A 24,064-nucleotide genomic window follows, 5' to 3' on the forward strand; every position below is an offset into this window, starting at 1 on the left:
CTTTAATGACAGCAAAGGAGCCGTAATAATAACGTTAATGAGAGCGAAATTAATATTTTCGCTCCTTCCAACTCCGTAACTACAGGAGCCTTCCTCAGCGGGCTAATTTTTCATGCTCAGGATCTCAAACCTAAAAAACAAGTGGTCAAAATCAATTGGAAGCCAACGATTTAAATTAATATATGCCTGACAAAGAATGATGTTGCATTCCTGGCTTATTCACCGTCCCTGGATCTCCCTTAATATTTAATGAAAGTCGCTGAGTTGCTCTAATTTTACTACACAAAGGTTTACCCTAGCAGACAGAGTTAAATATCACTCCTCATGATGGTGTTAAACTTGGCTCACGGGGGCTAAAGGGAGTGCAGAAAATGTGGTTGGATTCACTTTTGAGAATCCGGTGTGAACATTTAATCTTCAGCCCTGTTGTCAGTTTTACTGACTCCTTGCATGTTACATCTTTAAAAATGCTATTTCCCGCTTCCTCCTTCCCTTTCAACACTCACGGTTTTAACCTATTTGGTCAAGTTTTAAAATGGAAATTCTAAGTGGTTGACTTCTGACCTTCCCCTTTCTATCAAGGAAGCAAATTCTCAGTCTCTATACACTTTTGCTTTTTAAACAGGTAACATTATGTCTTTCACCCATCAACTCTGCTCTTTAGGAGAATAATCTGCTCCCCAAAGTCTTAACTTTACTGCGCTGCCTCAATTGATTGAAAGGGATTTACTTATTATATTTCATATATATTCTATATATCAAGTGCCAGTGAAAAGCTAATATCTGTTGGCAGCCTATGCCTATCTTAATTTCTTGAGGACGTAGGGCCAGCTTCTGCTATCATGTACACTAGTTTTATATCCGTGTAACTCCATTGACCTCGATAGGTTTACTTCTAATTTATACCAGTCTAAATCACAGAAATCAGGCTCTTCGTTCCTAACGAAATGTCCTTTGTTATCTAAACTTCTGAAACTTTTATCCTAAGGACATTATTTACCTACCTACCTATCATAGCAAGATCTTGCAGCAAGGAAGCGATGCAAACTATTTCCTCTTTGCATAAAGAGAATAACGAATTATTTGGGGATGAATTCACTTCCTTTTTGTTAACAGTCTTTGGGAATTATAAATGGGTCAAATGCTCAGGTTTCGGAACGAAACCCACAACATTGCTCCATTACCTTAGAACCCGTGTAGTTAGTTTGGAAGACAAGGAAGCTCACCTATTGTTCTGTCCTCCATTGTCACTTCATTCTCTGCTTGTGATCAAACGCTATCCCTATTTAAGAGGCAGCCGTACATTTTGACTCCCTGCAGTAATTTGATTTTCATTTTCAAATTTAGTTATTTATCTGAATTTTTTTTTCTGATCAGCTGTGGCATACAATGGGACACATCCAGCCTTAAAAAACAAGCAAACAAAATAACCCAAACCAAAACAAAATAAATAAAAAAAGCCCCAAACAAACATAAACACACCTCAACAACCTGTGTTTATAGTGCAATAAAGTCCTTATTAGAGAGGGAGAGGGGACAAGATGGTGAAAAATGAGGAATAGCTAGTAAAGTGATGCTGCAATACAAGACTCCTAGCTGTAATTTTTATATTAAGGTCGTGGTCTTTTACTAGGTTTATATGCCAATGAGGCGTTCCCGGTTTACCAAATTTATACAAATCTCTCCTTAATTGGTAATCACAGATGCTGTAATTTAAGACCCCCAGCTATAGAGCTTTCATATTAGCTGCTGATCTATTACTGTAAATCGTCTGAAATAATCAACTCCAGGGAGTGGGGCAGAGAGAAATTCTCGCTCTAAAATATCATCGCTTGCACATCATTTTCACTTGAGAAATGATTTATCTTGGACACCGCCATAAACAACACAACTCTCTCACAAACACACACACACACACACACAATGGCAGCCGCACCGCTGCTGACATGCTTATTGTAATAAATCAAGAAAGGGGGTTTAAAAAAGAGAGAGGGAGAGAGAAAGGTTGTGAGGAGAGAGAGAGAGAGAGAGAAGGGAATATTCCTAAAAATATCAATGAAATGCCTCGATGGGTATTAACACACATACCACCATGTGAAGAGAAATGGGAGGAAATGAAGACGGCTATTTGTCACATTTTACGACAATAACATTAATAACAAACAATAAATTTACATGGACATATAGACACGCTAGGAATTGGGAAGACCCTGCTACTCACAACAATCCAACCCTCGGCGTGGCTTCTTTCTTCCTGAGAATTGTTTTATTGCAGACTTTTCTCTCTCTCTCTCTCCCTCTTTCTCCCTTTCTCTCCCTCTCTCTCTTTTCCCCCCCTCTGCTATAGGCTTGTTTTTTAAAGGACAGTTGAATTTCACGTCAGACACAAGGAGACCATGTCTGCGATGTTCCTGACGAATACATATCTATTCTGCAACCTCTGCATTAATTATTTAATGAATCACGTGATCTGGAAGGGGGGAAGGGGGTCTCTCAGTTTCATACTCAAAGGACCACTGTGACCTTCCACTGGAACAGTGTCCCCCCCCCCCCCAAAAAAAAAATAAGTTTAGAATTGAATGTAACATTCTAGATCTACAGAGATATTCTGCCTACCTAGTTATTTCTATAAACACATATGCATACTTACACAGGCGTGTGAACGTGGGATGAGTGTATGCACAGCACACTATACTGTAATATACATACGTCTGTTAAAGGACGCAACGTTAGGGTGTCCACCCCCACTCCCCTCGAAGTTTAGAATATTTAAACACTTTCCCCAAACCCTGATGCCTCTTTGCCCTGCTAGACACATAATGCTTTTCTCCCTGACATTTTATTACAGCCTTCCCCTGAGTAGAACAACTGTTTTAGGGTCCAAAGCCCTCTGAGGATATTTATGCTCATGGATCCAGATTTAAAAAAAATAATAATTTCCCATTGGGATACAGGGCCAGAGCTTGTGGCTTCTGCTGTTTTGTGAGTCTTTATTGCATTTCTGAAGTCCGTTTTGGCTCTGAGCTGAGATGCCCCAAAACGGAATCCTGCGAAAGGCTGGCCAACAAAGGAAGCTGCTTATAGTGAATGTACAAGGAGCTGCCTATGGAACAAATACCAAATAGGCAAATGCCTCACTGACACACAACAATGTGCACACGTCTGTATGTATCAACAGACTTACATATGTTTACATAAACACAGGCACACGCATGTACAGACCTAGCTATGGCACTGATTTCCTTTCAGCCCTACAAGGAATCTAAGATTTTTTTTTACAAATCTAGCGTAGGTGTGCCGCATCCTTATTTTTCAGGTGCTAAGGATGACTGTCTCACGTCCTCAAACAATAGAACGGATACAATGCATAAGGAGCCACTGAAGATCAAACAATAGGACGGTGGGAGACCTCTAGTAACAAACAAGGTGGAATGCGTTTGAATATAAAGCTCTATTTTTGCAAGCCTCGGAATACCTATAAACATAGATAAAATAAAGATAAGCATGGATGTTTAGCGAGAGTTGTCCGGAGTTTAATAATCCACTCTCTAGGAAAGCAGCTACCTGAAAGAGCACATTTTTAAAACTAATTAATAAAAGGTTAGAACATTCATACCCAACGTTCAATCCAGGCAAAATTTTGAAGTGGCTGTGATAGAGGAAAGGGCTGTTTAAAGCTTGGGGAAATAAATACTGAAGCCAATTGCCCGAAAAAATTTAATTGTTTTCAAAGCATAGACCTTATTGTGCGAAATTGCTTTTTTTTTAAATAAAACCTTCGGCTACAAATTCTGGGTGAAGGTATAATACCGAGAGGGGGGAACACAGAAAATGAAAAGTGAATTTATTCAGTTTTTTTTTAAATCCTTTCTGTGACATTGTATGGTGATAGAGGAGCTGTTACCTAATAAAGCAAACTTCCTTTATCCGTTGAATTAGATGATTTTTCAATTTGGGACATTATCAGACTAGGAGGGGGGTAAATGGAAAAGCCACACATTTTCCTTCAGTAAAGACCTGTTTTTAAAAAGCAAACTATCCCGTATCCGAATTTTGCTTGCCAACCTCTCCCCCTCCCTCCCCGCCGCCCCAAAATAAGCTAACAAAAAAGAAAAAATCCGGCTGTATTTTTTTTTGAGAAGAGCAACTTTCGCTGAAAGTTCAAAGAATAGGAACTGCGGCCATAAACAGCACCCTCCGCCTCCGAGGTGCGATCATCAAAGCAGCTTTCTTTCGAGAGCTAAAATGAACGTTTATATAGTGAGAAGGGGAGATTGATTTACGAATTTAAACACGCCGTTTTTATTGGAGATCATAAATCTGTCAGGGGGAAGGTGCTCACGCTGAGAAACTCCCAAACTGCTCTCCCCAGCGAGATCCTCACTCAGAGAGGAGCATTTGAAGGAAACCGAACACGGCAACAAGGTGTCGATACACCTATAATATAGAAATATTCCGGGTGTGTGTTTGAAAGTATTTTTATATTATACAGAGACAATCTCGCGCGTTGTATTTTAATATATATATATATATATATATATATATATATATAAAATTATATAAATTATATATATATATATATATATATATATATATATATATATATATATATATATATATATATAATTTGCTCTGGCTTCCAAATAAATAAATCTCAGATCGTAGTGGCAATTAGACAAGCTATTCCAGTTGATTTGATGCAATAGACTTTTGGTCCGGCTTCGATTTCAGGACGCAGGCGAAGCGAACAAAGAAGTGCATGGGACAGAAAGGGCATGTCCCAAGGAGACACCTTTCAGACTCATGCTGATTAAAAATATTTACATTCTTCCATCAGGAACTAGGTGGGAAGAGTAAAAACCTCAGAGCGATGACTCGAGACATCAGGTGTCATATAGAGATCTAAACGGAGACTCCAAAAGACACCCGGGCTCTCTATGACTGGGTCTCTGGCTTTAATACAGCGAGGTCGGGAGACGGCTACCAAATGTCTGACGGAGCACGTCACTCCAAAAGGAGTGGTTCATCCTTCGCCGTTTAGAATGTCTCATACCCCCGGAGTGGCTGTGTAAACGCTGCTCCGTGTCAATATAAGTGTTCGTCGCTACCAGGACTAAGGGCCGTCGCGAGACCCAGGAGAAGGCCACAATTTTAAAAGGAGCGAGGTGGTTTCAACAACACGCACCGATAAACACCCTTACCGCCTGCCTTCCTGTAGCCCCACTCCCCTCCCAACCACCACCATCAAAAAGAAACCCCTGGCTGCATCAGCAAATATCACACCCCTTTAGCAGATACAGACGAGCTGTGAAGGGCTTTTGAGAGTGTTGTGGGCTAGGAGCAAGGGGGGGGGGGGGGGGAGAGGAGACCCTTCGAAACAAAGGATTTTCTGGAAAGGAGAAGATAGCTGAGGTTTGAGGGAAAAGTGAGAGGCGTTTGGCTGGGGTAGTGTAGGGGTCCTTTTTTGAAAGCCTTCCTGAGAGGTAACAAAACAAAACAAACCCAAGTGGCCGAGCCAGCCCAAAGATCTTTCCCCTTGCACTGATCGCAAGCTTCCCGACTCTAAAAAATCAGCTGCCCTTTGTCTGTTACACTGGAGACCCTCGGTGCTTTGAGTTGAAACCCAAAGCCAAGAAGATAAACAATGCATCGTGACCAGATTTGAATATAGAATGACTAAGACACTAAAAGCCAACCAAACACACACACACAAAATCCGATCGTCCTGGGACGCCTTTCATCTGCATTCCCCGCGATGGCCCAGCAATGGCAACATTAAGAAACAACCATGAACACGAGTGGTTTAAAAGATTCTTTCCGGAGGTGCAAAGTTTGCCTTAGCCCCGTCCAGTTCGACGCTGGAAATGTTACACAGCACAATGTCCAGTCTTGGAAAGGTCAAGGGGTTTGAGAGGTCAGTCCTTGGCTATAATACTCAGCTAATCGGTTAGAAAACGTGTCCTCTGGGTGAACCCTATACGCGATCTGTGCTCGGCAGCTCAGAATTTTGCCTCAATTTATTTGTTTATTTTGCCTTTCAGTCTCCCCAGTAAAATGCAGAAAGTCTTGAAACGTACAGCAATCAGACAAGCCCGGCTCACCCAAACACAGTCTATAAAGGCCAACACTTTCCACAAAACAACTCTTCTAACCAGAAACGAGAAACCCCAAAGTCTGATTTGGCTAAAGGAGTCGAACACTGTTATTCCTCAAAGGAACATCTGACACACTAAAAAAGAAATCATCTACCAGATTGATCTTTCCATAGTCACACGTGACGTTTGTACAAAGCCTTTTAACTTAGGTTTCAACAATTCAAGAAGGCAAAATAGAACATGGAGGAATATAATTTGAAATAGCAAAGCTGCCTTGGTCACAAAAAGGCTAATTTCTTAGCTATCTGCTTTTCCTCTGTATTCCATTAGATAAAAGAGTTATCCTAGCAAAGCCAAGCTGTATAGGATTCACACCATAACATGGAAAAATACGGGTTTTTAGCCATTCCCTTTATATGTAATCTGTTTGATATCTTTCTTTTCTCTCTCCCCCTCAGACAAAATAAAATGAGGAAACCGAGGGAAATCCCGTAAAAGATTCATGTGTGTCCCCCCCCCAAAAAAAAACGTACTCTTGAAAATAGGCAATAAAACGATCAAAAATGCATGTCAAGCAGTCGGTTCTTTTACCTTGTGCATTCCCACATCCTTTTTCCAACGCCCCATAGACGGTATTCATGGTTTGAGTGGATTCTTCCCAAGTGAGAGTTGTTGTTTGTTTCGTTTTGTTTTCCAAAAAAAAAAAAAAAAAAGTTTTCAACTTTATGATCCAGATTTTTTTATTGTTATTATTCCCCTTGAAGATTTTTGTAGGACTCCGGGTACTTTTTTCCCAACAGACGGTCTGCGGAGATTTGCTGTTGAATAACAATGGGGAAAGGATAAGTATTTAAAGAAAAGAAGTGATTAATGATTTTCTGTATAATTCTCGCATTTTTCTTGGCTTCTGTCTGCTTATAATGGCTGTGAACTTTTAGGTCCTATAGAAATCTTCTTTTCTCCCCCTTCAATTCTATTCATACTTTCCAGCTTTGATTTTGTTCTATAGAAGTTGCATTCCTAACAGCATATGCTTTTTAAGAACTGTTTTGGTACCCTTAAGAGCATAGCTTCTATCTGAAAATTGCATCGCCTTTACATAGGAAGCAGATCAAAGGGGGAAAAAATCAGCCATCAAAATAAATGCAGTCCCCACCACCCCTCGTCGAAATAAAAACTCTGAAGGTTTGCTCTTTTTGCCTTTAAAGGGGCAAAAGTTAATCAAATACATACACAACTCCATTTTTCCAACACAAGACGTGTAGCGGCTCTGTATCACATGACCATATAAATATTTCTTACAAACTGTTACAAAGTCAATAGAATAAAAGACGTAATGGACGATTTATTGAGGTGGGGGAGGAAGGGACAACTTTTGAACGCAGTTTATTTGCAAGGTCTGAGTTAAAATTGCTAAGTACCCTAAGAACAGAAATAGCCATTCTACCACTTTAAATATTCCAAGCCAGGTCTTTGTTCTTAATAATGTTGTGGGGTATTTTAATCATTACTTAGAGAAATTAATAAAATCTCATAAATAAGCGAAAACCATTTTCTTATAGGGAATGATTCAGAACATGATGATTTTCTTTGTATGGTCTAGAGGCCTCCTTCCCCCAACCCCACCCCCTTTAAAAAAAATGGTAACTTAGAACTGGAATGTTATTTCGCCCTGAACAGTATTTTCGATACTTTCTATGAGCAAGAAAATGAAAATTAATACAAGAGCTGTGGCTCACAAAAGAAGCCATTTGTCTTCTTGATTATCTATTTGCTTGTCAGGGTTTGAGCTATTGCAGTAGTCAGCTCCTTTGTAATATAAAAATACACAGAAAACCTGCAAACACCGAGAAACATCTGTGCAAAAATTATACTCATTAATGCATTAAATACCTTGGAGAAGGAGATTTTTTAAAATGAAGTAGCCTGTCCTGAGGAATACACCGCTGCTTTAATTCCTTAATACAATGTAGCGCTTTAATGACCAACACTGTTGAAACCAGTTTGTGAACATATCATGCAACCATATTAATATGTGCTTAGAATAAATAAATCACAATATGTAAGGCTGAGCAGTACTTAAGGCTGAGATACCCTATAGTCAAACATATTTTGTTTTCATTAGCGAGGTGTAATTGACAGAAATCCTTATAAAACTAACACATTTTCAATTAAAAAAACACTTATTTTTTTAAACATACACGGTTTATAGTCACAACGAAAATTTTATTTCTATTTGCTTTAATTCTGCTATGTACAAGTTATGAATATCACAAAGAACAATAGGAGGTAATTCAAATGAACAACTGGAAGGGGGAAATCAAGATCCCAAAAGTTCTTTGAAATCACATCAGCTCGGAATGTCAAGTACTATAGAACATGGAAAGAAAAAAAAATCTGTACGAAGTTCATAACCCCTTTTCCATCAAGAAAGAAGGGGACCCCCACCTTCCATTTTTTATTCATATGCTCAGTACAAAAATGGACTGAATCTTAGTGGAGAAGCAAAGAACCCTCCCTCCCCACACCGCCTTTGACGAAGGTTTAAATTCAAGTGGCATTATTTGATCATCAAGTTTCTAAACTAAATACGTTCCCCCCCCCTCCAGATTTACAAGTGAGGTAATTAACCTGCTGGACTCAAAAATGGCAGGGGGTTTCTTACATAAGTCTCCATTATGTTGGTCTCCTTCCCAACCCCCCACCCCAAATTTCACTCGGTTTGTTTTAAATTGTGCCAATCTCTTCTTTCTCCATCTGTATGACCCTGATCATTACAATACTCAACATGTATTCTGGCCCCCCGGTCCTCATACCGCATGGAGTAAGGGTCGTTGTTGTTTGTTTGTTTTTTGGTCTATAGGGTTGTGTTACAGTTGCCAGAACTGCTGTGCCCTTGGGGATCTGAATAGAAACTTTCGCTTTGTGGCTGGTAGGCAGCAAAAGAAAAGAAACGAAAATTCAGTTTCTCTCGAAGAAACTGTGCCTCATTTATTAAAGTGAACACTGGTTGTCGAGGTAATCGCAAGCATAAGGTCCATCCTTTGTACGGGAGAGTAAACATGACAAATGGGGCAGAGTTTGGCGTGATTAAAGATGAAACAAGGATTCATCTTAGCCAAATTTGAAAACTACTATCTACAGCCTTCTTTGAATGGGAGAGAGCACAAAAGCACATCTCTGTTGTTTGTTTGTTTGTTTGTTTGTTTGTTTTGTAGCTGAGTTTCCCTCATTTATAAATAAAGAGTATGCCCCCGTTACGCCCCTGGGAACATAAAAATATTATCATGTGTCTCCTACACACACACACACACACACACACACACACACACACACACACACACACACACACACACACACACACACACACAAAAGAAACAATTATAGGCCGGTGGCTGGTACATCGGCTCGGTTCTGAGAACCTCCTTGTATCTGCAGGCTTGCAGAGGCGTTGGAAGAATTAGACCTGATCTTGGTATTTGGTAATTTATTATCTTTTTTCCATTTCATCCTCCTGTTCTGGAACCATATTTTGATCTGGCGCTCGGACAGGCAAAGAGAATGGGCAATTTCTACTCTGCGCCTCCGCGTGAGATAGCGATTATAGTGGAATTCTTTCTCCAGCTCCAGGACTTGCTGCCTGGTATAAGCTGTCCGGGAGCGCTTCGGTTCCCCTCCTGTGCAACTGGGGTTTACTGAACAAACACAAAGGAGGGAGTGGGGGAGAAGAGAAAAAAAGAATTACTGAGCTGCCCCTTTAAATTTTTCTAAGTGTCACCCACTGTTTTGCTCGGAGACTACTCGAAGCAGAAAGATGCACCGCGATCTTCCAGAAATATACACTTAACCCATCTCCAACCCCCTCACTCCACCCTGATTGCATGACGTACATCCATGTCTAGATGTGTTTTAAACTTCCCTAGATATATTTTACAACATACTCTCCTTGATAACATAGTGCAATTATAGTTTACATATATACACCATCTATGCTCCTTAAAATCCATAAAATCCCCCCCCCTACATACACCCTCTCTTTTTAATAACACGTCCAAAAAAAAGTGAGAGGAAAAATAGTAAAAGTTTACTCAACCCACCACTTAAATACAAATTACAAAAACATAAAACGTAACTTATGAAGATTCAACAGCCATAAAAAAGTAGCCTGCAAGAAATTGGAGGAGGATGGTAACAGAGACTTCAAAGGCACTTGGCCAAGTAGAGCCATAAAAATTTATGGAGGATGTAATTATACTGCTCTGCAAACAGGCGATCGTAAATCTCCACGAATGGTTATTTTACAACTGGTGCAATAGGCTTTCCACAAGACTTTGAGGTGCTAGTTAGTATAAAGCAAAAGCCACTTTAGTTCACTTACCCGTGCTTACATGGACTTTTTTCATCCAGGGATAAACTACTGGCTCTTTGCAAGAAGAATTAGATGGGCTTTGGTTCATAGAGTTTTGGCTACAGGAGGGTGGAGGAGGGCTGGGGGTGACCGACTCACAGTGGTGATTTGGCTCTGAGAGGTGGCTCTGAAGTCCGGCAGAAGGATGAACATGATCCCTGGGGGAGAGCACCGCTGGCTGGTGGCCGGAGCCCTGACAAGCTGGGTAGGGCGGCTCGTTGCAGGCTGACCGTGGCTGATACATCGCCTCATGTTGGAAAGTGGTCTCTCGCCTCTGGCTGCTGTAATATCCCGGAGAGTGATTGGGAAGGTAATCATTCTGAGAATATTCTTCGCAGGGTGGGAACTTGGGATCCACATAGTTGGAGTTGATCAAAAACGAACTCATGGCCATTAATTTCTTTGATTTGCACACACACACACACAAAAAAAATATACTAAAATTTATTCCTATCCCCCCTACTCGTTTTCCTGTTTCGTAAAACCCTCCTACAGACTGTCAAGTGAACAAAGTTAGGAATCCATGTGACACCGGCGGCCAATGGCGAGGTTCCCTGCGATTCCCGGATAAGGAAATATCCTCACACAGGGGCATTCTTACTCCTGTAGGATTTTTTTTTTTAATCACCAATATTTACATATTTTCAGCCAGGGTGAAATTTCGTGCCCCTGCACAATGCTACTTACCCAGATTAGCATCTCGAGCTGTAAACCTCTAATGTCACCACTTAACCCCTCGTGATAACAAATCCCCACTCCCTTCAGTAGGTGTGTCTTGGCTTAGTTGTGTGTTACCGGGGGGGGGGGGATTATTTTCAGTAATTTTGGGGGGAGGGAGGGAAATCCGCTCCGGATCAAAATGAATGCCCTGGCAGATGATACATTGAGATCCCTCTGGCTGGTGTTTAAATTTCGTTCTTAATGTAGGTGATATGAAGCGGTTTGAGTAGCGACTCTGCGCTGAGATACTGGCAGAGATAAATAGGGCTTGTTTTGGATCGATAGAAAATTCATCAGCTAATTCGGGGTACCGAAGCTCCTAAATCACATTTAGCTTCGGTATTCGATTGACCATTTTCCAGCCATGGGTGGAAGAGACAGCCCTTCCTCTGAACACGAAATAAAGGGCTTTATGGACAATTAAAGATAAAATTAACTAGTCTCAGCGCTGTTCCCTTCTCCCCCATTGTAATAAACATGATTAAAAAAGCAACATTTGGACGGGTGTTTAAAATCGAAGCACCTAATAATCCCTTCATAAAAATCAGGAAACAGGGCAGCGTTTGGCTGGATTATTTATACCTAGTGTAATTTAAGCAATTATACAGATTAAAGCACCAGCGTTTTTCTCCTGCATTTCAGTGACGTAATACTTCTGACACCCACTACAGCTCAGATTTTTATTAGAACAAGGTGATGAAGTTTACCACAGGAGTACTAGAGTTGGGAGTTTAGGTAAATACCCAAATATTTCTTTTCGGTTATAAAAACGATCTTCTGGCCAAGGCTTCTTTTCATCCTTTTATTTAGTTTTTTTTCTTCAGAGAGAATGACTGTAGTGTTTGTGTCAACTACATATTCCCCTAGATACGAATTTGTGACACAACTTCCTTTACACAAATTCGGATCTACAGGGTACATATAGAAGACAGATGCATCTTTCTTGGTCAGAAATCTTCTAACTTCACTTAACTGTAATAATTCTCTTCGATTTAATTTATTATTAGTATTATTATTTTTCATACAAGAGCTTTGCTACTAAAAGAATTAATCTATGAATAAATATGGTTAAAATTTCCACTTTCCAGAGGAAAAACAAATAATGAAATTCATCCATTCGAAATACAGAGCTAGTAATTGTTCGGCTATAAAAGTAATACAGTACGTTCCTACCTATTCATTGATACACTGAACATTAGTTTAGCATTATGTTCCAAAAAATAGTCCTGGACTATATCTAAAAGCATAAGTAGAGTCCCAAATTATCATTCATTTCAAATTTAAATGTAATAGTTAATTTTCACTCCAAATGTGGTCGTTTCAATATCATCCACTGATCAACAGAGACAAACATTTCAGAATTTTTTTTTTGAGTTTCTGAAGGTCATCCAAAGTTTTTTTGTTATAAAAGTAAATTACGGGGTGGGGGGGAAGAGAAACAGATGAAAATAAATACAGAATATAAAGGCAGATGGGACGATATTCTTTTTTTTTTTTTATGACAGGCAATTCTTTTTATAACCCGAGAAAAAGATCAAAGGAGTTTCATTTCCGAAAGCAATAAAATATTCATACTGTCTAGCTAATGAACCTTCATTCGGAACGAATGAGAATAGCATCATGTTGAGACTTCGTTTAAAATTCCAGTAGCTCCAGAAATTAAAAGTATAACACGCTCCTCCACCCCAACCCCACCAAAAAAATCAGAAGGGAGCAACACACGTTTTTGTTTGAATATCTCCGATTTAATCGTATTTTAACAGCACTCAGTCACAGACGATGCCACAAAGATGCTACATTTCCCCCTTCATTGGCTGGAAATACTGTTTTTCCCCTCCCCTCAAATCGAAATATATTTCAAATAGCACTGCTTAAAAAAAAAACAAAAAACCTTGTAAGGCAGAGAATGAATGAACACCGCTTGTTTGGGACACATCATGCGTTAAGATTTTCCGGCTGCTTAAAGGTGAGTCGACTGTATCGCTCGCAATATCTATCGCCAAGGTAAGACAATCGAGAGCACTTCTCAAAGAGAACTGGTAAAATCTACCCTTTGCAAGCTCCCAAGCGTCTAACACTCACAAAAAGTTTCTTGCACACCAAGCAGATCTCGGGGGTTGCTTTATAATGCCTTTCACACAAGACAAGGATGTCCCAAGTCTGCATAAATGCCCCCAAACCCCTCAAGTGTACCGGGGAACAGGCAGTGACTCAGAAATAGACCGCCTTCTATTCAGTGTGCTATAATTAAATAAGAATCCAAATAAAATATGCTAGAACAAAGTAAAGACTGAAACTATAATAAACCAATTCTAGCAAAACAGTCCACTCGGACTACACTTTTGTATTTTGATTCCATCTGCCTCTGCGTCCTTTTGTTAATTTCCCCAACAGCAGCAATACCCTAACCAACACCGGTAAATCCTATACCTTAAACATAAACAGCTAGGTAGGGCCTATTCTGGATTGATACCCCCCTCCCTTACAGCCCCCTCCCCAAAACATCCCGTTTTAATTTTCCTTTGCAATGACAAAGGGGTTTTAGTAGCACCAGCACCCCTAGTGTTTGCCAGAAATCTTTTTTTTTTCCTCCAGAAGTCTCACATCACAGCTTCAGATCCCGAATTAAAAAGAAAACGATACTGCCCTGTACTCCCCCCAGCCCCAACACACACACACACACGCACACACACACACACACGCCTGCACTTTTTTCACACTTTCTATTCCGCTCATAAAAACGTCTAACGTTTCGGAAGTTTAGAAAGATAGATCTAGCTAACGTTCTCTCTCCATTTCAAAGGGGGGAAGCCGCTTAGCCGCCGTCCAAACCTACCTCTCTCCCTTTCGACTGCTAGCAGGGTCGGCCTGCCGTCTCGCTGTTTATTTATATTATACAATAAAAGGAAAGCAGGCGGGAGGAACCATTAAGACTATAAAAAAGGCTCCGAGAGAAGGAGCTGAAGAGGAGAGGATCGCTGAAGTGATGAGACACCTGCCAAGGCAAAATCCCCCCAAATGCATCCTTAATTCCCTGCCTAAACAGCCCCTTTTCTGACCAACTCCTATTAATAGCCTCCTACCTTGAAAAAAAAAATGATCAAGAAGACATCTAGAATTGTATCCGATCTCTCCTCCCCCCACCCCCACACCACTTGTCCCCCTGATTGCATCAGGGGCTTTTCTTACCTTTCAGTTCTACAGGTTGAGTGCATGACCTCTGAAAGCGACCCCTTTTCCTGCCCATTCCCGCTCTCTCTAGGTGCAACGCCAAAAAAAAGCAACAATACATACCTTTAAAAAAATAAAAGCCCCCCCTCCCCCCAGTCCCCAGCTCAAAACAATCTTCTATAGCACTCGAGGAAGCTCCCACAAAAGTTCGTAAAGCTTTCCGGGCACAAAACAAACAAATAAAAGAACCCCCAACCCAAGAGCCGAGTTCTTCTCTGCTATCTTCCCCCTGAAGAGGGATTATTTCTCGATAAGAACCCCTCTTTCGCCCCCCCTCCTCCCCCAGCATACACCACTATTGTCTTTAAAGACAAACAAAAAACTGCTACTGGCAGGGAGCAAGCGATAGGCCCTTCTGAGTATTTTGGGTTTGGAAACCCGCAAGTTTTCGTATTAATCTCATACTTTGTCAGTCTTTGTTAAACAGCTAGGCGTGTCCCGAGTCCCTTGAACATTTTAATATTTGTTAGACGCTCTGACCTGAGTTTCACCCCACTCCGGGGGCCGCTCCCACTGGTCTATAATACGCTTGCATAGTTCTCTCGGTCATATTGAATTTTACCCAGGTCATTACTTTGGAGAAAAATGGCAGGGCAAAGAATTTTATTCAGACCTTTCCTCGATTGCTTGAAATTCCAAGTGAGCTTAGTGCACATCATTTTGTTTGTAAATTTCCCTTTGAAGATTTTTTTTTTTGAAGGAGTCCTAGTCATCCAATAATTATGACTGCCAGTCCTGCTTTCTTTGCAATCGAAAGCATCAACGTTTTGGTGTCTCGTAGTAAGCAGGGACTTCCTCTACATAACAGGAAGCCTGAGATGATTCTATAGGATGGGACTTTTAATAAGAGTCAACTTGATCTAGATCACAGTTAAAAATTAATAATAAAAAAATCGGGTGAATGTAAGTTTAGATGGAAAACATGTCACCCCAGTTTTTCCTCTCTAAGCAAACGATTCATAGAAGGTTTGAATCGTCTGTTTTCTGATCGACTGTGCGTATCACTTTATTTTAAACGCTTTACAAAAATTTACAAAGATCTGTACTTGAAAGAAGGAACTGCAACATTCCCCCCCATCCTTTAAATACCCAAATGATAGGTGTAGTATGCATTACTAAGGGGATAAAGGTTAATAATCTCTAGGATATCTGAGTCATATAGGCTACATATTTTTTTAAAGCCGCCTGCAGGGAGTTTACAGATCTATCTATCTATCTATCTATCTATCTATCTATCTATCTATCTATCTATCTATCTATCTATCTATCTATCTATCTATCGTTAATACACACACACACACACACACACACACACACACAATGTAGCATCGTGCTTGTTCCGGTGATAGAACAAGTAATTTGAAAAGTAAATTGGGATTAGAAGCTCCTTTAATCTATTGTTTTTGAAGAAATCACATTCTTTAATTTTATTTCGACTGCTTTTATGTTATATACAAATCCACGCACTCAGACACGGAGGAACGGGGGAAAACAAGGTAGATAAACTAGAAATATCCTTGCAAATAATATGTTCATTTCGTCTCCTCGGTTTTTTTTGTTTGGTTTGGTTTTTTTTTTTTTTTTTTTAAACTTGTTACTTCAAGTGAATCTTCCAGAGAACCGTAGAGATTTGCATTCCTAAACTGAAAGTTAAACGTTGTTATTATTATTAGGATGGCCTCGAAATTATACCTGCTTGTGTTAATATCCCGACAACAAATGACAGTTGTTATCTATTACCTGTTATATAAACCTGGAGTTGAAATGACTGTTCTATAGAGATAAGTATAGTAATTACAAGAGCGAAAAGATGGATGGCCCAAGTTAGCACTAAACGGTAGCTCTTGTATAGTGATATTTTATAAATACCAAGCAAATTCGTGGTAATTAATTAAACCCCAGACTTATCACGCGAAACAAAACGCTTTAACATTCTCTCGAATTTCACCCACTGTATGAACATACTCAAATCGGCAAAGCAAATGGGTTATCCAGGATGCCTTTCCCAGGATTCTAACATTCTCTCTCCCTCTCTTTTTCCAAGAAAAATGATGCGTGTTATAAGTATTTAGTCACTGCAGATATTTAAAAAGGAGAACAAAAGCAAATTTGCGATTTTTTAAAGAGTCGGCATAGCTTCAAATATTTGCTATTGAAAAGTAGCTTTCTGCACCCCCAGCCTCGATAAAAATAATATTTGAAGTTTGAGGATGCAAAGTACAGCAGTGTATGTTGAAATAACTGTGAAATGCCAAGGGAAATATTTATTATATCAGTTCATTAAACTGTTGCAACTGGCCAGAATGGATTCACATTTCTAGCAATAAATATAACACATTTAATTCAAATTCAGAAGGAAAGTATAGGGAAGGGCAAAATGAGATAGTTAAACTGGACCAAAGGGCATAATGGATACCTTTTCAAAAAGCCTTCATGTGCATTTAATATTTTGTTAACCATCACCCTATTTATTGTGTATAGCAGGCGGCATTGTGGATTATATACAGTTGAGGTGTAAATACCATCGCTTATTTTATACACTATAAATAATGTTTATTTTGTCCTTTAGATCTTTTTTAAACAGTATTTTCATTAGTATATATTCCAAGTGTTAGAACATTCAGTCTGGAGGTTAAAATGATGAAAATGCCTGTAAAATGAACATTCTTTATATATTTGTTTACATGTAATACATACGTGACTAGAGAATGAAAGTTTATATATATATATATAAGAATATTCATTCTAAAGTCACATATATACATTTATATATACGCATAACAGCTCATATATATATATATAAAAGAATGTTCATTCTAAAGTCATACACACACACACACATATATGCATAACAGCTCATATATATATATAAAAGAATATTCATTCTAAAGTCATATATATGTATATATGCATAACAGCTCATGTTAATATCCTATAGGGACTTCCATGTAATTGGATTTAATAAATGTATTTTGCCCTTGTATTCTTTTAATTAGATTCTATATGGTGTTTCAAAGGTTTTCTTTTTTAGCAAAGTATTTAGAAGTCACTACACATTTCCTCACTGGAGACCCAACCTAATTCATCCACCTTATTTTCTACCGGCGTCTCATTCCGAATTGCCAGCCCCCACTGCCTGTTTCTCTCACTCTAGGTTGGCAGCTTGTTACCCGTCTCTCTCTTACCTCGCTATTATTTTCTCTCATCTCTGCCCATAAGAAAAGGATCTTTCCTCTCTCCACCCCACCCCCTTCGCCAAACCACTACCCTTTTTTTTTTTAAACAGTGACATCCAGTCTATCAGGCTATACAGAAGACTGAGTCACGCACAGCGTAAACTTTTGACCCTCAACTTTTTGACCCCTTGAGCTATAATGCTGTATTAACAAGCCCCCCAAAGACCATAGTCACCTTCTACGTCTCCAGAAAGTAAAGCTGTACAGATTTCCCTATTTTTTAAAACCCTCTTAACATTTCTGGGTTCCTTCTTTGTCAAGGGGGGGGACAAAATGTCCAGGCTTTGCAAACATTAGATGTGTTTCTCCACATCAAGTCATCAGGTTCATAGGCTGTCGGATTTTTTTCCCCCCTTTGCACTTTTCTTTTATCTCTGTGTGTTTAGAAGAACAAGAGAAAAAAAAGTCCCTTAAACCACAACTGGATTCATCTCATTTTGAATTATTTCTGTTTTATTTGCCTAATGGGATGTCAAATAGGTGAGTTGTTGACTAGGTGAGTTGTTGACTGCACTAATTAGTCTGTTCTAATTTTTTCCCCCCGCGCTGGAGGACTGGGTGATTAGAGGAGCTTTTGGTTATCTGTGGGGGACTGGAGGTCTGAGAGATAAGTTTGTGTGGGGAGGTCTTGGGGCGGGAATGGGGGGGGGGGCGGAATCTGCTGTGGCACAAAAAGAACAGACAGAGACCAAAACCCAAGCTCTAGCTACTATAGGGAGCAACTCAAAGAGACCCTGTCATGACTGTGAACTTGGTCTGAAGCGAGCTCTGCTGGTTGCTTGGGGACGTTACAGCCTCAAAGATTTCACCAAATTTTCTCCCCAAATCAGTTTCCCTCCGATTTATACTGTTTTAAATCTTCAAAAAAATTAAAGATTTTTTTTTTAATTAATTTGCCACTAAGCTAACTACATCTTCCCTTTTTTTTAAAAAAAAATGCTGTAATTTGTTTTGACACGAAGGGCTAATATATGTATGTATATCTATATATGTTAAAAAGACATACATCAAAAGAGAGGAAGAGAGAAAAGAAAACTCATACAGTCTTACTCTTTCAACGCTTCCCGTCAAAACAGTTTCTTTTTAAAGCTAGTTAGACTAAAGGAACATGGGGAAACTGCAAAGGGTAGACACTTCTAGAGCTAAGTTTTCTATGCCCCCTTTAAACTGCCATTTATTTAACACGATGGAAGAAAAGATGATAGAGGGTGACTCAGATATTCGATACAAATATTCAGAACGTTCAGTATTCTTAGAGAAAGTTTTAGTCTTAAATTAAATCCATGAGTTGACAGAGACTCCAGAGGAAGATACAAGCCGAAATAAATCACTTCAACAATTCTTGGGTTTCCTAATTGCGGAACGATCTTTTATCACGTGAATTTTAAATAATTAGGTAACTTAGCTCCTTTCAGTTCTAACGAATAATAATAATACCAACAACAATAATAATTGTATTTTTTAAAATGGTGGGAAGACATGAGAAATTTCTCTGAAACTGCAATTCTATTGTTGCGTTTTCTGGAGAGTGCTTGTAGGAAAGGGAGTTGGTTTCTGTGAAACAGTGATGTGAAACCCTCAGATACAGGGTATTTTTGTGTAGGTGAGGATGACTCACAAGACAATTACAAACAAATAGCTAATCAGTTTTAAAAAATCAGTGAATTACAGCTACTCATTCCTCTCCCCTCCAGATTATCTTTGCCCAGATAAATAGAAACAATATTATTCCAACCTTTTTTTTTTTAATAAAGAAAGGGAGAATTTGGGGTGGTGTATTGCAAAATGACCCGTTTGGCTTGCCCAAAAAAAAGTATTTGTCCCGTTTGTTATTGTTGTTCTTGCTAGCTTGGAGCAATATGACCATCTCCAATTTGATGGCTTTCCCCCCCCCCCCCCCCAAAAAAAAAAACCTTTTTGGTATTCTAACAACCAATCCATTTGATTCGTGAGTTGTTGTCGGGCTTTTTTCTTTCAAAAAAAAAAAAAAAAAAAGCAGTTTAGGTTGTTCTTAAAACTGTGACCTGCAGACCCCCGTGTCCGTGTGAGATATAACGATTGTATTTTGATAGGGTGTCTTAGCGCTCCTCGATGGAAGCCGCTCTGACTAGTCGGCTGACCTCGGAATGATCCCGGGTTCCTATGAATTATTGATGAGATATGAGCGCTGATTTCTCCTTTCAGTATGCAAACCCCATTATACTGTTAAAATGGCGATTTAATCGTTTAGAATAGCTTTGCTTTTTTCCCCCCAACCCATTGGTGCCCCCTTCCTTTTCATTTCATTCTCTTAATTAAATCCTTTAACAGATTTTAATCACTTTTTGTTGAATAAAATAAGACCTCATGCACATCGGTAACTAGGTTACCTTGGGTAAGTTTGGTTTGGTTTCTAAGTTTGTTTGTTTTTGAAACAAGGGTGAAAGAAAATTATTTCATTTCTATTGCTTCCGTTTTACATCCAAATAAAAAACGCCTACAGGAAAACGCTAAAAAGCCATACAAAACGTTTAGTTTAGAATGTGCTTGGTTGTTTGTTTGGTTTTTTTTAAAGCAATCAAGCCTTCTATGCCATGATACTCTAGGTAGTCTGGAAAGGACACAGTGATACTGAATTGCCTTTTGTTTGAACGGTTTCTATTGCTATAATCTATCTATACATCTAGTAAGTGTTGTTTCTACCAGGGTCTTCCACGTATTGCTTTACCAAAGCCAGAAGGTTATTTTAATATTGAATTTTCACTTTACTGTCTATTTTTTCTTTGACATGTCTCTGTTAAATAGCTGATTGATCTGCTGAGTGGATAGAGCAGATACTTTCTGAGATAAGGGTTGTCTGACTGCTGTCTATGTTGTTTATAAAGAGAATGTAGAAGCATAGAATTCTGAACATTCACTATATGTTCAAAAAGTCACTTTTGAGAGGGTGTGTATGGGGGGGATGGCTATGTTAATTAATATAGATGTTCAACATTGTCCTCTTAGAAGATGGACACTGGTATAGATATATTATCATGCGTTAGATCCTCCACTAATCTGCCATATATGAGGAATATTTTTATTTCAAGAGCAGGAAACACTTTTACTTTGTTTACCCAACTCCATTGAGATCCTTCATGAGTGGAAAGAAATTCTAAAGCTGTCCATAAAAAAAAATTTAGACCCCATGTGCCCATTTTTATTAGTCACAGCATTTCCAGTGGATGTGGTAAATTAATGGGCTTCTTATAGGCCCAACCGGATTCACTGAATCAGTGGGCTTTGGGTCTGATCCTGTATGTTGTTGGTCAAACAGACAAATATTTATTTCCTGGTAAGCATACTACCTTCCATATATATATTTTTTTAACCCAGATTCTTTATATGTATATATTCTTCATATATATATATATATATAAATGCAGCTGTGGTAGGTCTGTAAAGATGAATAGAAAGAACCTCAAGGGAAGTTTAAAAATAAATAAATGGGCTGTTTTATTTTCAAATCAATTGTCATTTCCATGAGAAACACACACGCACACACACACCTAACCTAATAGTAAAATATCTCATATGTATTCTATCTTCTACAGCTGCTGAAGAACTAATTGTTCCACTGTCTGATGTATACCATTAAAGGGAGGGAAAGGATGAAAAATGCAATGGGAACCCTCGCCTATCTGAACGGTCAGAGTTCTGTTTTCCTGTTTCCTCTTCTTATACTTCCTCCGTTCACCAGCAAAGGGAGGTGTTGTTTTTTTTAAGGACGTAGGGGCGGGGTGGGGTGGGGGGGAGAGAAAGATTTTGAGCCTGTGAATCCTTCCTTGCTTTAAAGTGGTAGCCAGTTGTACACATTAGCCACACAGGAAGCTGGGGAGACTAGAACAACACAAATAAACCCAGCCTGTAAGAGACAGAGAAAGCAATATAGGTAGAAAGCAGGAGTTTTTAAAGTGCATAAGAAGGGGACAGGATTTTAATATGGCAGGAATATAATTTCTAAAACATGCTTAGGTGATGTAATAAGGCCAGTTCCATACCTACTACAAACTTTTGTAAAAGGTTGAGATTCCTGAAATAAATGAGGTTACCTGGTACAGTAGCAAAGACTGACTGGGATAAAAATGGAAATCATACAAGCATTGTTTCCATTCTGCTTTAAACTGTGTTAAATAAACTCCTTAATATCAGTGTAGTGATGTGGAAGATTATGCAGAAAGAATAAACCGACCTGGGGTTCAATCTGCATTTCTAAGTAAAGATGGACTTTCTATGTATCCTATCTGTCTTTGATTGTTCTTTCCATCCCATTAACATGTTGCATATTCCATGTAATTAAAAATGGTGGTTGATATATTGTATGCTTTGGGTCATTAGACCTGATTTTAAAGGAAAGTTTGACTGGGATAATATACAAATACTGAAACCCTAATGTGCAATCTTTTTGCCTTTTGAATCAGGATATGGGAATATGACATTAATCCAAATTTAGATAGATAGATAGATAGATAGATAGATAGATAGATAGATAGATAGATAGATAGATAGATAGATAGATAGATAGAGTAAAAGTTTTGGATTAATGTAATATATATATATATATATATATATTCCCTTGCAGTTACACTGTCATTGTCAAATATATATTTCCTTGCAGTTACATTGTCATTCCGGTACTACGGTAGGTGAATGACAATACTCACCTAGCTTGGTGGTAACAATTTGCATCAGTCAACATTATTTCTTAACATCAATACAAACCAGATGGCTAAAGAATGTTCAGGTCAGTAATTTGGTACCACCCCATCATACCTACACCCTATTTACCTTCAGTAAATATTTCTCTTGCTGTGTAGGCAAGATTTCTGTAATCTGTGGTGTGTTGGTTGCAAACTTCACACTTTAGACCCATTCCATTCACGTGTCTAGAAGCCAGCGAATGTCTTTATTATGAGCTGATAAAGAAGCATACGACTCGGTCAGATAATCAGATTAGGATGTTAAAATTAAAATGACTCAATTACCTATCACTCTCCCGCCCCCCATCACCCCAAGTCTCCCTGGCCAGAATTTTGATTTTGTATCAGAATATTAGTCAGGAGTTCTAGGATAGTCAGTCAATTGGGTCAAATAGAATCTAGAAGCTGAAATTGTGCCAATAAAGATAACATCAGACACATGGACCAGGACAGGAAAAACAGCCCAAGGAAGGAAAAACTATCCCCAAACTGCGCAAGATGGTGGCGTTCTTTTGCTCTGTGTGAAAGAGACGGACATGTGTCCACCAAATGTTGCTCTGCCATTAAAAAAAAACCCTGCTTAAGAGGGGAAATGGAACGTTTAGTGGCTGCTGCAGCATTCTGGGACCCAAGGAAAAAAAAATCCCTCCTCACAGTATATTTTCTTTTAACCTTTTTAAAGCTACAGGAACAGAATTACAAATGTGAGTGGGCAGATACAGATTCTTTTTCCCCAATGAAAATTTAAACACCTAGAGTTAAAAAAAATATTAAAAAGCAGCCCTCACTTCTCTGAGGATTTGTTTGTGCTGGTAAAAAAAAAAAATCAGTCTGATGGGGGGGGGGGCAAACCCGTTAGTTAAAAATCTTTTCAATCTAAGTTTAGCTAGGCTCGATGCGTTGGATAGAGTGTTTCATGTTAAGATTCCTGAACGCGACTTTGTGACAGGCGTTTTGGGCTGTAGCCTTATAAACATAAAGGAAAATAGACACCTCACCAGGACTTTGCCACTGCTAGCTGATGTCCCAGTCATGGTAAATACTCAGTGCATCTCTCTTTTTCGCCCCTCTCTGATAACTTGCTTATTTTCTCAAAGAAAAAGCTGTTTTAATTAGTTTTTTTCCCAGAACTGTCCCTTCTTTATAGAAGCAAAAACAATACCTTAGGAATACATATACTCGACATATATAGGGTTTAAAGTTAATCGAATCCACCCCCATTATGCAAACAGCAGCATGTTTGATTTTTTGATTTTTATTATTTTTGTAGTCACTTAAAGGCAAACTGAAGAAAGACATAACGGCAGTAATCCAGTGTCCACATATTGTACAAACAAACCAGGGAACTATTAGGATACTGTCTACAGAAAGGAAAAACGCCCAGAACGAATATTTTGGTCTATACCCAGGCCAAGGAAAAGGCTAAAAATGTTCCTTGCAACTCAGGATAAAAAAAGAATTAAAATTCTTAAAGGGTGTGAATGAAACCAAGAATATAAATATACAACAGGAACCTTGAAATGCCAAAGCCTGGCTCATATTTGCTCCTGACTGTGATCAGTATAAAACTCACCAAAGCAACCTCCAATAACTGAGTCTCTATTGACATGGCTAAGAATAAAACAAAGTTTGTCTGAAGTACATATGCCCCTAGGC

General features: G+C 38.9%; 2 protein-coding genes across 6 annotated transcripts in view; both read right to left on the reverse strand.

The window, feature by feature from the left end:
* HOXB3 (homeobox B3) overlaps nucleotides 1-24,064 on the reverse strand; it is a 56,882-nt gene that overhangs the window by 17,206 nt on the left and 15,612 nt on the right. For 3 of the 5 annotated variants that reach the window (XM_065422715.1, XM_065422719.1, XM_065422718.1), the window contains exon 2: nucleotides 6,687-6,913. The exons of 1 other annotated variant lie outside the window; for it this stretch is intronic. The gene's annotated coding sequence lies outside the window, so the exon portion shown is untranslated. Of the gene's footprint in view, nucleotides 1-6,686; nucleotides 6,914-22,496; nucleotides 22,586-24,064 lie in introns of those variants that run through there. One more of the 5 variants, XM_065422716.1, reaches the window with a different exon arrangement.
* Nucleotides 9,477-10,897, reverse strand: HOXB4 (homeobox B4). Its single transcript, XM_065422451.1, has 2 exons — nucleotides 10,474-10,897; nucleotides 9,477-9,790 (listed from the first exon to the last, which is right to left on the reverse strand). The coding sequence occupies exons 1-2, from the start codon at nucleotides 10,895-10,897 to the stop codon at nucleotides 9,477-9,479; spliced, it is 738 nt and encodes a 245-aa protein (XP_065278523.1).

This window comes from Emys orbicularis, chromosome 25 (genome assembly GCF_028017835.1).
Source record: "Emys orbicularis isolate rEmyOrb1 chromosome 25, rEmyOrb1.hap1, whole genome shotgun sequence".
Lineage (NCBI taxonomy): Eukaryota > Metazoa > Chordata > Testudines > Emydidae > Emys > Emys orbicularis.